This window comes from Vulpes lagopus, chromosome 5, assembly GCF_018345385.1.
Source record: "Vulpes lagopus strain Blue_001 chromosome 5, ASM1834538v1, whole genome shotgun sequence".
Classification (NCBI taxonomy): Eukaryota; Metazoa; Chordata; class Mammalia; order Carnivora; family Canidae; genus Vulpes; species Vulpes lagopus.
This window is the reverse complement of record NC_054828.1, coordinates 36,056,217-36,071,998: the sequence shown is the minus strand read 5'-3', so window position 1 is coordinate 36,071,998 and position 15,782 is coordinate 36,056,217. Positions and strand designations below refer to the sequence as shown.

Here is a 15,782-nt window from a genome sequence, read left to right as displayed (position 1 = left end):
ATGACTTGGCTGCCTGTGCAGTCTCTGCGTGGTTTCCATGGCCTTCTTTCGCACAAGGGCAGATCCCATTACATTGCCTGTATTGAGACCCCTTCTGCTGGGATTTGGAATGCTCCTAGGGACTGTGCAGAGGCCAGCAGCCCTGCATCCTTAGTTAGATGCATGTTTCACATTCATCATAGGCTGTATTTTCGCCAGGGGATGGATCTTAGGTATTCTGCAAAACAGCCAAAATGCATCTTCCTACCCATCCTCTCCCCACACTAGACTCTCCCTTTCTGTCCTTGTCTCCGTACCTCATCTTCTGTCTCCTGGCTTCTCTTCTACGTCTGCACCCCCAAATTCCTGAGGCTCTATGTCAGCAGCGAGCATGGCACCAGGCATTTCTAACCTACTTTTCTCTCTTAGTACTTAGCCTCTTCTGCTTTCTGCTCTAGACCTGAAAAGTAAATCTGGGACAGTCTGGTCATGTATAGTGTGGTGTCCTTTTCAGGTAACATAGTTTCATTTTTATAGATATCCTTCAGGATATAGAACATTGGTGGAATTTTGAGTAATCTGGGGTACATGACAGAAAATTTAATCAAAAAGTGTCTTTTGTCTTTCATTTCTTTTTTCATTTAATAGATCCCACAAATAATTTTTTCTGTGATTCTCAGTTAATCCTATGTGAATGTCTACCTCTTCATCTTATGCTTACATCCAGGTTCCTGTATATTTGTAAATTAATAGAATTATTCTCTTCTTACATTTGAAGTGAGGGAGGGAAAACTTGTCAATTTAGATGAGTAACTAGTAGGGATTTTAAATTTCTAATTTAATTTTTTTATTTGGTTCTTGTGATGAATCATGATATACAATATTTATGCAGTGCTTATTACAAACCAGATACTTTATTAATATCATTTTATTTAACACGTAGAGTAACTGTAAGAGGTATGTCATATTATTATGTCCTTATTATGGATGAGTAAACCAAGACCATAGGGTTTATCAATAGTTTGATGGAGCTAAGAGTGGTGAAGCCAAGCTTTGACATACATGTTCTGTCAAACTATTGTGTTCATTAAAAGCAATCAAGTCAGTTAAAGGTGGGGGCATGCAACTTTTTTTTTTTTTTTTTTAGTTTGCAGATGCATATCAGCTTTGAAAATGAGCATTTACTGATGTGAATCTGACTTTATTCCAAAGGATAGTGTATAATGTCAAATTCTCCTTCTTTCTTTCTTGACTGAACTGTTGGAGAGTGATATAGAACGCTGAGAATATATAGGAAGAAAGAGACCTTTCTTTCCTTCTTTTTTAAAATATTTTTTCTTTTCTTTACTAAACTGTGAAAGGCTGACAAACACTCTTTATTGGCCATACACTTTGGTTTTCATTCCCTCTGGGAAGGATAAGCCACACGAGGAACAGAAAGAATAATCAGAAGTGTCTGCTCTCAAGGAGTGTACCCTTAGGCAGATGAAAGAGAGAAAGGGTGATTTTTTAGAACATGTTGCACTCGGTAAAGACCCATGTGTTCTCTTGTCTCTGCAACAGGTACCATTTCTGTCAACACACTGCGCACGCCCTACACTGCGCCTGGTGAGAGCGAGATTCTGGACCTGGATGATGAGCTGTACCTGGGGGGCTTGCCAGAAAATAAGGCCGGCCTCGTCTTCCCCACTGAGGTGTGGACTGCTCTGCTCAACTACGGCTACGTGGGCTGCATTAGAGATTTGTTCATTGACGGCCAGAGCAAGGATATCCGGCAAATGGCTGAAATTCAAAGTACTGCTGGAGTGAAGCCCTCCTGCTCAAGGGAAACAGCAAAACCGTGCCTTAGCAACCCTTGCAAAAACAATGGCATGTGCAGGGATGGGTGGAACAGATATGTCTGTGATTGTTCCGGAACAGGCTACCTTGGCAGGTCCTGCGAGAGAGGTAGGATTCCAAAAACCAAGCAGCTGACTCCCCTGAGACGAAAAGTGTATTAAATGTTGACCTTAGACCTTAAACTGACCATGGAAGCACAATGTATCCTCTGCTGAGGTAAACTCCCTGCGAGCCAAGCAGCCACACATGATGTACTACTGATGTGTCCTAAGTGATTTTCAGAGGGGCTGATTCTGGGAGACGTAGACTTTTAAGTATATTGCAGGAATAAATATTTGAGTCTTTTGCATCCTCGAGACTATGGTCTTAAGATGTATAATTGACAACAACAGCCGTCTCTTTTGCCCAGTTTTTAATTTCGGGACACTACAAAGTAAAGAAGGTATGAATTAGGGATATGTGTAGCATCCAGTGCTAAGATCTATGGCCAGAAGAAGAGCACGTGAGACAAGCGAGGCTGTTAAGTTGCAAATTCTCTAACGGTGTGGCTTGAGAGTTCAGTTAACCTGCTCATTTCACTTCCCTCAACTTATCCAAGTTTGAAATTTAGAAAGTAAGGTGACTTCCAATCATCTAATTTACACCAACATTTTCAGAAGTACACCCTAATTTCAAAGACACCTTTGCCTAGGACCTAAGTGATTACAGAAGACGTATTTACCTATATGGTATTAAGTTCTGGTGTGTCTGCTGAATTTCTGAGCAGCTGCCTCCTTTTCTTATCTAGTAGGAAGCAAAGCCACATTCTTTTTTCTTTTCCTGTCCCATTAGAAGGAGAAGAATGAGGATTAGAGGAAGAATGAAGAGTGGTAGCTCCCACCGTTTGTCACAGAGGAAAGGGGGAACAGCACAGAAACAAAGTCCTCCCATCGACCTAACAATTTCAAATAAATGCTTTAGTCACAATACCCGTTGCCACTCATTTTCAACAATGGAACAAAAAAAAAAAAAAAAGAATCAACATGGAAAACTGCCGATGAGTTGCTCCATTGACCTCTCATGCTCCAAATGACTTCACTGTGTTAGACACTCACTTAGCCTGAAAGCACCAGGCAGGTCTTGTTTAAACCATGCACATTTAGTGTTGTTCTTTCCCCCTTTCAATCTAATATAGTTTAATTCGTCTAAGCTTTCTAGAGAACAAAAATAGCAATTTTCTTAGAATCTGAAGTTGAAATGTGACTTTGGTTCTTTATCTTAAGAAAGAGGTTCATCAGCTTATCACTTCTGTTATTAACATTAATCAATACAAAAACTATAGCAATAATTTAATAATCTAATAGTGAGCTTATATTACCTACCAAAATACTATCACTGTACTGTGCTCTACAGAGGTAGATAGGACAACAGATGGGTAAGTATTTTAATCACATAGATTCATTCCTTCTCCTAGTACCAAATTGCAATTCCTATGAATTGTTGTTAGAGGTTAGCTATTTCTGTGTAGCTTCACTTGTACGCTGTATATTCTCTATGAATTCCCTCTTCTCATTTCCCCTTCTAACTTCAGTTTGTTTCTGTAGTTTGGTCTTTAGAAACTGCCAAAGGGAGCCAAACAATGACCACCAGAAAGGCTTGTAAATATATTACAAGTTAGTCATAATGTGAGATTAGCAAACCTGTATGATTTAAGCTTTTGTTTTCCTTTTAGTCACTCAGAGAGCTGCCAATTATTCTGACACCTCCTGCTTACGCGAAGCTAGAACAGGATATAACCGAACTGTCACACAGATTTCAAAAGCCTTCAGTTAAATATGCGCGGTGTACCACCCTGTGGCAATATCCTGCTACTACATATGGCAGAAGTAAAAATAGAAATTGTCAAGCTTCCTAAGCCAGAATGAGGGAAAGGGAATATTTATATTTTGCAATAATTAGAAGGAGGAGTGGCAAGCATATGTAGATTTGCAAATGAGAATTTAATAGCAAGCTTCATCACTCGGATTCAGCATACATTTTTATCTGACAGGTGGCTAGAAATTTCTGCAGATTTCTTTGTCTCTAGGTTGGTTGTGTGTTGAGGAAAAAATGGTCATTTTTGTGTGATTTTTGTTTCCTGACTACCCAGCATATTGTTAGAAGTCTTTGTTTTTCAGAATTAATTTTCTTGCTCACATTATGGTATCTCCTGAGAACAGCGGTGATGTGGGATGCTTGTCATGCTCAATACCACAGAATTTGGCTTCTGTCCAGTTCCTAGCTATGCCCTAGTTCAATCAACACAACGTTTTGCTCAACCCTTGGGGTTTCCAATTCAAAAGAAAGAGCTTTGACTGTCGTTTGTCTCCAGATAAGCTCTGATCACATTAGGCTGTTAATCACATAAGAGTTGATTGACAACTTTTAAAATTAAAAATAAATAAATAAAGGTAGTAATAGTCTCTTTCTTACTATTATTGAGCAATAATTGATAATTTATAAATATTATTATTCAAAGTAATTAAAAAGAGTGGTCAAGCCCTTGGGTAATGCAGCATGGGGAATGATATCGCAATCATATTACTATAGGAAATTTTTATTCTGCATTAAGTAAGCTAAGGAATTTATAAGAAAGAACAATATTTGCTGACTTCAGCAACTAGGAAAACCGTATTTGATGTGTATTGATCCCATAAGGAAGAGTAATATAGAAATAATGTTCAATTGAATATAAATTAAATTTAGCATTTTCCCTCCCACTTTATTTTTAATAAAGCTGAGGATTTGTGGAGACTTGGCCATATAGAAATTATTCTTGGTTATGTGTATATGTTGTAATCAGAGGTCTGCTTTATACTTGTTTGTTAAAACTCTAACAGATGGAGGGACAGATGTCAGAGCAATATAATTTGGCTCCCTGTCTGATTTTCATCGTTGCGCACAATATGTGACTGCCTTTCGGCAAAACTGAGCACAGGTGTACACTTTAGACGGCAAGAAGGAATAATACAGAAAAGCAAATTTATCAAACTTAACGACAAGAGGGAAGGAGATGCAGGAGACAAAGCTCAAACTTTTCTCCCCCTCTGGGAAGTATTGTATGGGAATTAGCCTTTTAAAGTGCTCTTTTGTGTTCTAAGTGGTAAAATACTTTTACTAATGCGAAAGGATGCTGCCAAATAGCATAACCTTCAAATGTCAGAATGTTGTTTACCATTTATTTGGCAACTCTAGACTCCAGCCATGTGCACTTTCCATTTCTTGTCTAATTAAACATTAACTCTAATTATGAGGAATCATTTAGGTGTTCATTTATCGTTTATCAAGAAGTTATTTTCACATTGAGAATTATTTAAAATGTACTCAAGTTTTATTACTTTACTGTGTTATTTCATTCAACATTCATTGGATAATGTTACAGGCTAATGATCCTGATTATTTTTCTACTTTGAAATGTATTTCATACTATGTTTATGATCCACTGTCAGTCATCTATGTTTCTGAAAGGATGTCCCCCCCCTACTTAGTTTTTAATCAAATTAAGTTGCATTTTATAGAAGATTATAAAATCATTTTTCAAAGTGTGGTTATTGAATAATACACACTAGACTAACAGACTAAATACATAGAAGAAGACTAACAACATTTTAATTCTTTTATCAATGTGATACCAAAGAACTGAGCAATTGATAATGACTCTTAAATGTTTATTTAGGTTTTTGTTGCTCTATAGATATGGACAATAATTGGCTATAGTTTAAGCAAAGAAACAGTAAAGATGAAGTTTCCTTTAAGCTTGTACAAGAAACACGTTTTTTCCAGTTTGTCATAGCTTTACAATCATGTTTTAATTATTTTTAATTAATTAATTAATGTATTTATTTGAGAGAGTGTGTGTATAGGGTGCAGGAGAGGCAGAGAAAGAGAAAGAGAAAGAGAATCTCGAGCAGACTCCCAGCTGACTTTGGAACCCAACGTGGGGCTCTGTCACACAACCCTGAGATCATGACCTGAGCCCAAATCAAGAGCCAGATGCTTAACTGACTGAGCCACCCTGGCACCCCTTAATTATTTTTTTAAGTAAACTACTACTAGCTTTTCTTTTAGGATACTTCTTATCTAATAACAAAAATATGTGTTATAATAGAACCACTATATTTTAAAGAATAGTATTTTATTTTCTCAGAGTCAGGTGAGTGCCTAGCCACAGGAATTGTATTTAATAAATGGACCTGTTTCCTAGTCTGTTGTCTATGCCACAGTATGTCCTTCAAAGTAGACTTCAGCAAATATTTTGTTCACATAAATTACCAAAATTAGATTCCACTTAAAATAGGCAGAGTAAAAACTTTATTTTTTTAATAATATATTTCTTATTGGTGTTCAATTTGCCAACATACAGAATAACACCCAGTGCTCATCCTGTCCAGTGCCCCCCTCAGTGCCCATCACCCATTCACCCCCACCCCCCTGCCCTCCTCCCCTTCCACCACCTGTAGTTCATTTCCCAGAGTTAGGAGTCTTCATGTTCTGTCTCCCTTTCTGATATTTCCCACACATTTCTTCTCCCTTCCCTTCTATTCCCTTTCACTATTATTTATATTCCCCAAATGAGTGAGACCATATAATGTTTGTCCTTCTCCGATTGACTTATTTCAAGAGTAAAAACTTTAGTGAGCATTTATGTGAGCTTGATATCCAACCTAAATAAGCTCTTTCATATATCTTGTGTATCGAATGCAATCATTAATTCAATTAAGTACTTACTGAGGCTCTCCTGTGTGCCTGGCCCTTTTCAGGAAAGGGCACTCAGCTGCTGCTAGAGCAGTGTATAGGAGAGCCTAACCTCTGCCCTTACAACACTTATATTCTAAAGGGTGAAAGAGGTAACAGTATAGAAACGAATAAGAGGGACGCCTGAGTGGCTCAGCAGTTGGGAGCAGAGTCAGAGATACTTTAGCAGTAGGGTAAGATGCGATTAATTCAGGAAATGGATTGGAATTAGAGACTACAAGACTTGTAGACTTGAACATAGATTGGGCATCACAGAGAGGTTAAGAGAAAAATCAGAAAAGCTAAATTCTAAACAATGGGATTATGCCATTTACTAAGATAGAGAACATTGGTGAAGGAGCATGTTGAGTTGGTTCATGTGGAGGGTGCCTATAGTATTCAAATTGGAAATGTTTAGTGGGCAGTGGATGAAGAAGCTCAGGAGAGAAGTCAGAGCTGTTAATAAATATTAGGGGGAGTTGACCAAGATCCTTTAAGTCAAGAGGTAGGCAGAAGAGAAGAGCACCAAGAAGGGAATGAATCTCCATCCTTTATCGGTTCTGGATGTGCATTCAGTCCCAAGATGACAACAACTAACAAACTCTATCAGAAGCAGCATTAGACTCTCTTGACTTTTTGAAAGATAAACTTGCAAAACCACAACTCCAGAATATAGTCCTAATAATAAGCAGCTGTATCAGTAAAGGTAATAATCATTGTGCCATGTAAATAGCCAAGATAATGAGAATTCCCTAGTTTACTTTAATTCCAGGTAGTTTTTCTTTTATTAAACGGTATTCTGAGTTATCAGAACCAATGAGAAAGCAGAATTACTCATACTTGTTTTGCAATGTTCCAACACCATATGGTGTTTAACATTAAAGGTATTCTTTCTTAAGGCACTTTGTGATCAACCGTTTCTGCTGTCCTCCTCTTTATGTGTTTAACACAGTATTAAGCAACTGCTGTCTTCCAGCAGTCCACTTTAGCTCAGTAGCACACACCCACACAAGCAGACCCACCCCCAAGCTTGTTCAGTGTTACCAAAGTACATAATTATTGACTTCTTGGTGAAAGCTTAATAGTTTTAGAATGCCAGGGTAGTGCTTACAGAAGATGTTCTCAGTTACCCTTTACCTGTAAATAAAGCTTAAAATAAAGTTTCAGTTTGAGACTTTGTAAAAAATTAATTACGTTGTTAAACAAAGTGACTCAGAAGGAGCATCACCTGTTGTTGGGACATACTATTTTTTCTTCTCTTTTTGAACACTTTTGGTAAAACATGGACCTTTCTTCTACGCTTAAGTCATTTCTTTTTCTGTTTTTGATCCTATTAAGGCAGAAATTATGGAAGGACATAATGATAGCCACTTCTCTTAGAATCACCGACTTTTAGGGTAGGCAACGGCCTTAAACAAACTCTACTATTACCTCCTCATTTTGTTGCTGAAAGATTTGGAGCTAAGGCAGATTTTGCAGAGCTAGTCAGTGGCCTAGCCATATATATATACATGCATTAAGTAACTGCTAGTGCTTCAAACCAGGCTCATATTGCATCTGCACACAAATAAATATGATCTCTGCCTTTGGGAAGGGAGACATATACATAAACATTGATAATCCAGCATGATTAATGCTATTAGATGAAAGGCTCTGTGACCAAAAAGGAAGTAGCACCATCTCTGTGTCTGTACTTTAGCAGATACTTCACAGTTCTCTTCACTTTGACTTCTCTTTCAGGCTTAAAAAAAAAAAAAAAAAAAGCTCATTTCTGAGGAAGATGAGTTGTGTGTGTAAAGTTGTGTTCTACCTGGAAGCTATTAATAGGTCACACTTTTCCTTTTCAAAGTATAAAGGCACCAAACTGACCGAGAACTTTTATCTTCATTTCCCATCTGTAGAGGCCACGGTTCTGAGCTACGATGGGAGCATGTTTATGAAAATCCAGCTCCCAGTGGTGATGCATACAGAGGCGGAGGATGTGTCCTTACGGTTCCGATCCCAGCGTGCATATGGCATTCTCATGGCAACCACCTCTAGAGATTCCGCAGACACCCTCCGCCTGGAGCTGGATGCAGGCCGTGTGAAACTGACGGTCAATCTAGGTAACAACTCGCCTTCCCCCATAAAACTAATATTTTTCACTTTTTGTTCAGTTTTGCCTGCAAACATTTATCGAGTAGCTTGTTTTGCCATGGAAAGTTAAAACACTTAATGGTCTCATTTTCATCATTTAAATTAATTTAGGTTTTGGGGGCATCTTCTTATTGTTTCATTTTGACATAATTTACCATTTTGTGATTTCTACCACTGAGGATTCTTAAAAGGGAAGCCATATATATCAGTGAGGTTAATTTGAAAGTATAAATTATTAGGCTTGAAGAGGCCTCCAAGAATTTCCATTGTTATATTTACTAATATTTGGATTCGCTATAGAGGATACCCTTTCAGATAAATAAAAATCCATCTAGTTTTACTTAGATGACATATGCACGAATATCAAATTTCTACTTTGTGATGTAGATCAAGAGTTGCTTTTACTCTGCTCCCTGGGCTTCTCCTTTGACTAGTCACCTTTGTGGTACCACATCTTTTCTGTTTGGAAATACTGTGTGGTGATATTTTGCTATCAAACAGCAATCCACAACCCTTCAATGCCCAAAGACTGCGGCCCGTAGCAAACAGCCATGAGAACACTAAAACACAGGCTCTTCTACAGAGAAATAATGCTTTCCTGCTTAATTGTAGCATTAGGGAAGAGTGGCTACAGTAAAACCTCAATAAGCTGTATGAAATACGGGGGAAGGCTAGGCTGAATTAAGAAAGAGTCTGAATTGTAGACTTTAAAAAAACTACCCAGCTTTGTTTTCAATTACATTCAAAAACATGAATTGATAGCTAGAAAGGCTTATGAAGGAAAGGTCCTACCAGGCTGATTTTGATGGTTGGATAAGAATTATCGGCAATTAGGACGTTGTTTCTAATACAAGTTGCACCACCATTGTACAGTGATGTACCGCAATTCAGTTTTCTTCCTGAAGTTGATCTTCTCACAACCTGTTTGTTTAATTTTTCTCAGGCAATCTCTGTTCATAAAGAATTATAAATATTCTCTGCCCAATAAGTTTCATTATTATCATTAGCTCCAAGAGGAGTACAAATTAATGAGGTTTTACTGTATTTCCTGAAAGTGCTAAACACACACACACACACACACACACACACACCACATACAAATAAATAAATGGAGAAAGAAAAATAAAATTTGAAACATAGGTTTACAAAAAGAGTAGTAAAACGTGATGAGGTAAAGCATTTGTGGAAACTCTACCTACGTTTTCAAATTGTGCTGGGCAGAATGGTAGCTCATAAAATATAAGATTATTTCAGGGATAGCTTATTGCATACAATTACATTCAATTAATATTAGTTAAATTAATAAGGGTGTTTTTTAAAGATCACTGAAGGACACGCTGCACGGTCATTTACTGTTCTGTTAGAGTTCCCTCTAGTGACAATGAGAGGTTACTACAACAAATCAAAGGGAATTGCCTAATTGCAGTGAAGGGGCTGCTCACCAAAGTGGAAACTCATGGAAATTTTCCAACAGCAAAGCATTCTGTGGAAAGAGCTGTGTAGGTGCTGGTCCTTGGCTGTTTGCAACCACTTTTCTGATGCGGTTGACGACACATGACAAACTCAGCTATATGGAAACAGAATCTAGGTTTATATTTTTCATGTTCCCCAAAGGCATTAAATATCACAACTAAAACCAACGAGTATTTATCTATACACAACCATAAGACATCCCCCAGCAGTCCTTTAAAGATAACCCTTATAATCACAGTCTGTGTTATTCAGATCAGACATTCTGTTCGTAGAGGATCTGCGTGTATATAAGAAGCAAGTGGAAGAAAAGGAAAGTCAATACCAGCGTTAACCATGACACTTACTACATAGAGATAACATTGTTAGCTCCTGAGAGACACAGGCGTGGGTGCTCTGAAGAATGACACTACTCCTTAGCCACTGGAGGCTTCTAAAGGAAAACACAATTGTTTCTTCCTTCCTCCAATTAATGCAAGGCATAGAATCCAGGCAATATTTGGCCGTTACCTTTTTTTTTTTTTTTTTTGCCTAAGCAAATGATAATAATAACAGAAATAAAATACATTAGGGTGAGATTAGAATAATTGCAACCTTTTCTCCATTCGACCACCACAATTCTCAAGAGTCCTTTGGCCTTTGTGGGATATTAGACTTTGAAGGTCCAAGATGTCTGAGCCTAGCTGGGCTTGCACTGTACCCCATTGTGACGGAGCACTTTTTAATTATGCTGAAAACAATGATATGTTCTTTCACAGATGGGGAGAAAGTCGCAGCCAGTCTAAGCCAAACATCTTTGACAGTTAACAACTCTTTATTTCACTTAGATTTGTCACCATGTAGCTTTGTTTGAATTGGCCATTAAAAAAAAAAAAAAAAAGAAAGAAAAACCTTCTATTGTTGTTTCCAATGTACAGTTCTATAACAATGAATCTGGGTTCTAGAAGTCTGTAAAGAATAAATGATATGGAGTGGCCATATTTGCATGTGTCTGTCCCCGGAAGGGTGGACTGTGATTTTATTGGATGTCTGCAGCTATTACCTTGAAGGATAAATTTTCATTTTTCATCTATTCTTCCCCATCTAGATTGTATCAGGATTAACTGTAATTCCAGTAAGTGCCTATTCAAAATTCTTAAAATGTTATTCCTCCATTATGATGTAAGCTAGTCCAGAACAAAATGAGAGCAGGAGAAAGACGTTTATAAAACTCATGAATTCACTTTTGAAGTATACCAGTCCATCATCTGGGTTGTAAAAATTCATTTTGAAATCAGTCCAGCTGAAGACTTTTCTGCTGTGGTTCCTACGTCGAGGTGGGAAAAGAGATGGCAAATATTTTACAGCAGACGGTGCACATGCCTCTATAGACCTGTGAATAAGGCAAGTGACATTTGTGTTTTGCCTGATTCTTGGACTCCAGTGGCTCTCTTCATCACCAAATTAGGAGAGAAAAATGTTGTGGGTTGTATTTCCTTCACTTTCTGTTTTTATCTCTTAACTCAAAATATAGGGAAAAAATTGGATTCCTTTCATTTTGAGAGCTACTATTAAATTCTTCTAAATTCACCTTAGAAAAATTTATTTTTCAACATTATATATATGTGTGTATAAAGAAAATTACTTGTCTAAGATTTTTTCTGTTCATTAAGAGTATTGATATGATGAATTTTTACATCCTCATCACATATCTGCAAAAATAATCAAACCCCTTCAAATCTGTGATATGCATGCCAAATGATGAGTCAGAAAAGATGCATGGACTGAGTTTTATTTGACTATGGACTAGAGAACCTATAAGGCTATGAGGACTGTGATTTTATTTTGAGTTGTAGCATTACCTTAAGAGTAAATTTATTTTATTTCTTAACATAAATGTTTAGGTTTTTTTTTTTCCTTTCCAGTTTTGCTGACCACATTAAGGAATCTCCTCCAATGATACCAAAGTTGTTAGCTATTTAAATAAAATGGTTCTAACAAGATTCTAACCTCTCATTGTATAGTCAGTGAGAACAAACTTTTTCTATATCCTTGGAAAGTGCTGAATGTGAGTTGATGAAGTCTACTCCCAAAACCATTGCTGTGTTTGCAAATAGCAATGTCATCCTTTGAGGAACAAAATGGTGGTCTTAAATGTACAAAGCAATGAGCTTTATCTAATGAAATGCATACTATTTTGAACACCATGCTTCTTATAACTCAGATTTGTCTTCAAGCATTTTAATATTCATTTTAAAGTAATATAAATGTGAATCTCTTTCAATCATAGCCATAAAAAGGTAACTGAATCATGACCTATGAAAAGTTAAATTGATAATCTATCATACAAGGCATTAAACAACATTTCAAACAAAACAGTTCCTGAGATAATCTCTCAAAGCTCTCACACAAATGACTTTTTCACATTTACATCATTTCCTCTCAGACCCCATCCCACACTTCCTGACAAGGAGCACAACTTTTGCCAGTCTCACACCATGGCCCAATTTGCTTTCAGCTCTGGGGCACTGATCCAGGCAAAGTGGCAATCACAAAATACTTTTCCAAAGCTAGATTTGTGCCTTAATATAGTTATAGATGTTCTTGATACATCTTAAGTCTTAGAAAATAATGTGATTAAAATATTCCTTTCTATCCTCCTGTCTTATGTACTCTTGTTTATTTATATTAAGCATACAATAGAGCATGGATTTTTAAATTAAAAAAATGTAACTATTTAAACTCCAGTGTTTGGAATTCTAGTATGGGAATTAACAAAATCGAGTGTGATTATGTGTTTTCTAGCTATACAGATTATTTTTTTAAAATATGTATTTATAGTCTAATTACCCTTGTTAGACAGTTTTCTTCATTTGGCTTATATTACAAGATTCTAACATTAAGCACAGTGTTTTTTTTTCTCTGGATATTCCACAGAATAATACCTTTGAGGACAAAGGTTTTTGCTGGTTAGTGATTTTTTTCCCTTTTTAAGGAGTATGCGTTACATGTAAATTACTTGAATTAAATGAATGATTGTGAGCTTTCAGTGCACACCTCGGACAGGACTGCAAATGCCTTAACTTGACAGCAGTCACTGGAAAGAACATTCGATGAGCAGGTAACACTTTCATTTTCTTTTATTTGGGGAATAGTGGGCAGATGTGGCAAGAACCCCACGTTCCGTCAAGAATTCATGCTATTATTACTCAACTTTAGAAGAAGGAGGAATTTACATATCAAATAATGCAAATCTAACTCAGTGATTAAATAAGCAGAGTGCATGTCCTACCCTATAAAAATATAAATTAAAATATCTGTATCTCAGTATAACTTGTAGTTTGAGATACTGATTTATAATTACATTATCCACTGTGAACTTTAAGTTTGTCTGAAACCGAGATGAATGTACATTTATTAAATCACAGCCATCTATCATCTACTACCATCTCTAAAAATTGTATCATACCTAAGATATTAACTGTATTATGAAATTAATAAGACATACCTCGTGTGATAACTTTAAGTAAATTTCCAAGGCAAATATACAAACTATAACATAAAGAATTATCTTACATTGAGAATTAATATTAAACTCTAAATTATTAAGGTTCGATGGAAACATTTTCAAACTTCTCTACACTTACTCAGAATTGTTCTGCTGTTTCCTTTGGTGGCTCCATCCTTCTTCACCCCTCCAACCCCCACTCCAGGATAGAGCAGATATTACTTGATAAGGAAAAGAAAATATATATGGTACCAGACTATTTGATCTTGTCCCTTGAAGAATAGATAGTAGGTAAAGAGGAAAGAAGATCTAGCTGCATATATTCAGACGCATGAGATTATATGAGATGGCAGGTGCATTTCTTTATCAGCCATTTCTAGATCAGTAGTTTAGATGCAGCAATACAGTCTTTGGTGGACAGGTCAGGGCACACCCTTTTGTTCAGGTTCTTTGGAGAAAGGGCAGATTTGAATCCCAGAGACCATCTCTGGCAGATTCTTTGTTGCCATCATTTTCCCCCTCATAGGAAAAGCTGTCAAGAACCTTTAAATGGAAAGAGAGCCTGTTTTCGTTTCAAAATCAAAAGTTTATTTTCATATGTGGAGAGGGTATTTTTTAAAAAAGAACCATCTCTATGAATAGTGGTCATATCAGTGTCAAAAGTACAATTTGATCTTTCAGATTACAATGGAGGGTCTCTGCACACAGTCCCAGAGCGATCTCAGCTCTCTGACATCCACTATCTTATATCATTGCTAAAATATGTTTGTTATCTGCAACTTGGAATTAAATTAAGGTCAGTTTGTGCAGATTCATGGCCTGGAAGGTGAGCACAGAAGTGTGTTATCTCCCACTCTCCATTCTCTTCTACCCATGATAAAAATAAAGGAATAGTCAGATTACTTGTGCCTTCTCAATCAACTGCAATTTTGAAAGCAACAGTCTGCCATTATAAAATAATTGTGTCTGGAAGTTACTTCAAGAACCACCATCCTTTAAAGCATATCATTTCTTCTCTGGATAGTATATCAGAAACGTAGATGAGAAAAGATTCTAAAGTCACATTCTAACATAAAGAGAAAAACATATATTTGAATTAGTGCAAAAAAGGGCAAGTTGTAGGTTATTTTACAAAAAATAAGTATTGTAGAAAAATACACTAGTATAAAGTAATCACGAACAAATTATTACTGAGAAAATCCAAATCAGACTGAGCAGTACTTTTCTAACACATCAATTATTTGCATGAAAAGGCATGTTTGACAGCCTCTTCCTTAGGTTCACATTAATGGACTTAATGCATCTTTTAAAAACTATAAAGATTGCAAAGGAAATTTTCTAATCCTTATGAAATTATCTCAAACTCATTATTAGTTGGATCTCTACAGGCCATCATTTTTATTATGTATTCTCTTTGCCAAAGTACATAGCCTAATATCTTGGTTAACTCTAGGATAGAGCTGCCAAGACAGTCTCAATGTTAAATTTGTTGTCCAGTAGTTCCCTACAGTACTCCCAAACTCATTAGGCTATGTGTTTCTATTTTTTTTCTAAAACTTGGATTTATAGTGATATGTTGCATCTTTAAAGATCCCAAATTTTATTCTTTCTTTTTCTTGTAACCTTAATAATCATTAATGCTATAATCCTTAACAGTTTAAATACATTGAAAATCTGAAAACTAATCTTGTTCCTATCAACTATAGATGAATCCTAATTGTCCTGTTAGTAGCTAAATAAATATGTAGTGGTGCAAAGAGACTTCTGTGCTTATGTTTTTGTTAACATTTCTTTTATATGCTGTTTGTTTTTATCTTTTCAAATTAATAACATAATTACAGAACGTCCTTCTTGCCCTCAGTAAGTCTTGGGGCCACCTCTGCATCCATATAAAAAACTGATTTTAGTATAAACTCATGATCTCTGATGTTTGTTCTGCTTGTTGGCATTATTTTGGTTTCTTTATGCCTTGTATATGTGTCTCTTCTCCTACCAACCTTACCTTTCTTCCTACTCTTCTTCTCCACTTCCAATATTGTTTTGTCCTGTTTTGTTTCCTCTTGTCTTACAAGAATAAAAATTACCTGGGTTGACAGAATATTTTAGTAGGCAGACCCTC

At 36.5% G+C, this 15,782-nt stretch overlaps 1 protein-coding gene across 27 annotated transcripts in view; it reads left to right on the top strand.

The window, feature by feature from the left end:
* Positions 1-15,782, top strand: part of NRXN1 (neurexin 1) — a 1,110,010-nt gene that overhangs the window by 489,215 nt on the left and 605,013 nt on the right. For 18 of the 27 annotated variants that reach the window (XM_041755302.1, XM_041755296.1, XM_041755290.1 and 15 more), the window contains 3 exons: positions 1,543-1,926; positions 8,472-8,675; positions 11,264-11,290. In XM_041755302.1, coding sequence (XP_041611236.1) covers positions 1,543-1,926; positions 8,472-8,675; positions 11,264-11,290 — 615 coding nt within the window. The remainder of the gene's footprint in view (positions 1-1,542; positions 1,927-8,471; positions 8,676-11,263; positions 11,291-15,782) is intronic. The other 9 variants (XM_041755312.1, XM_041755311.1, XM_041755321.1 and 6 more) reach the window with 1 other exon arrangement.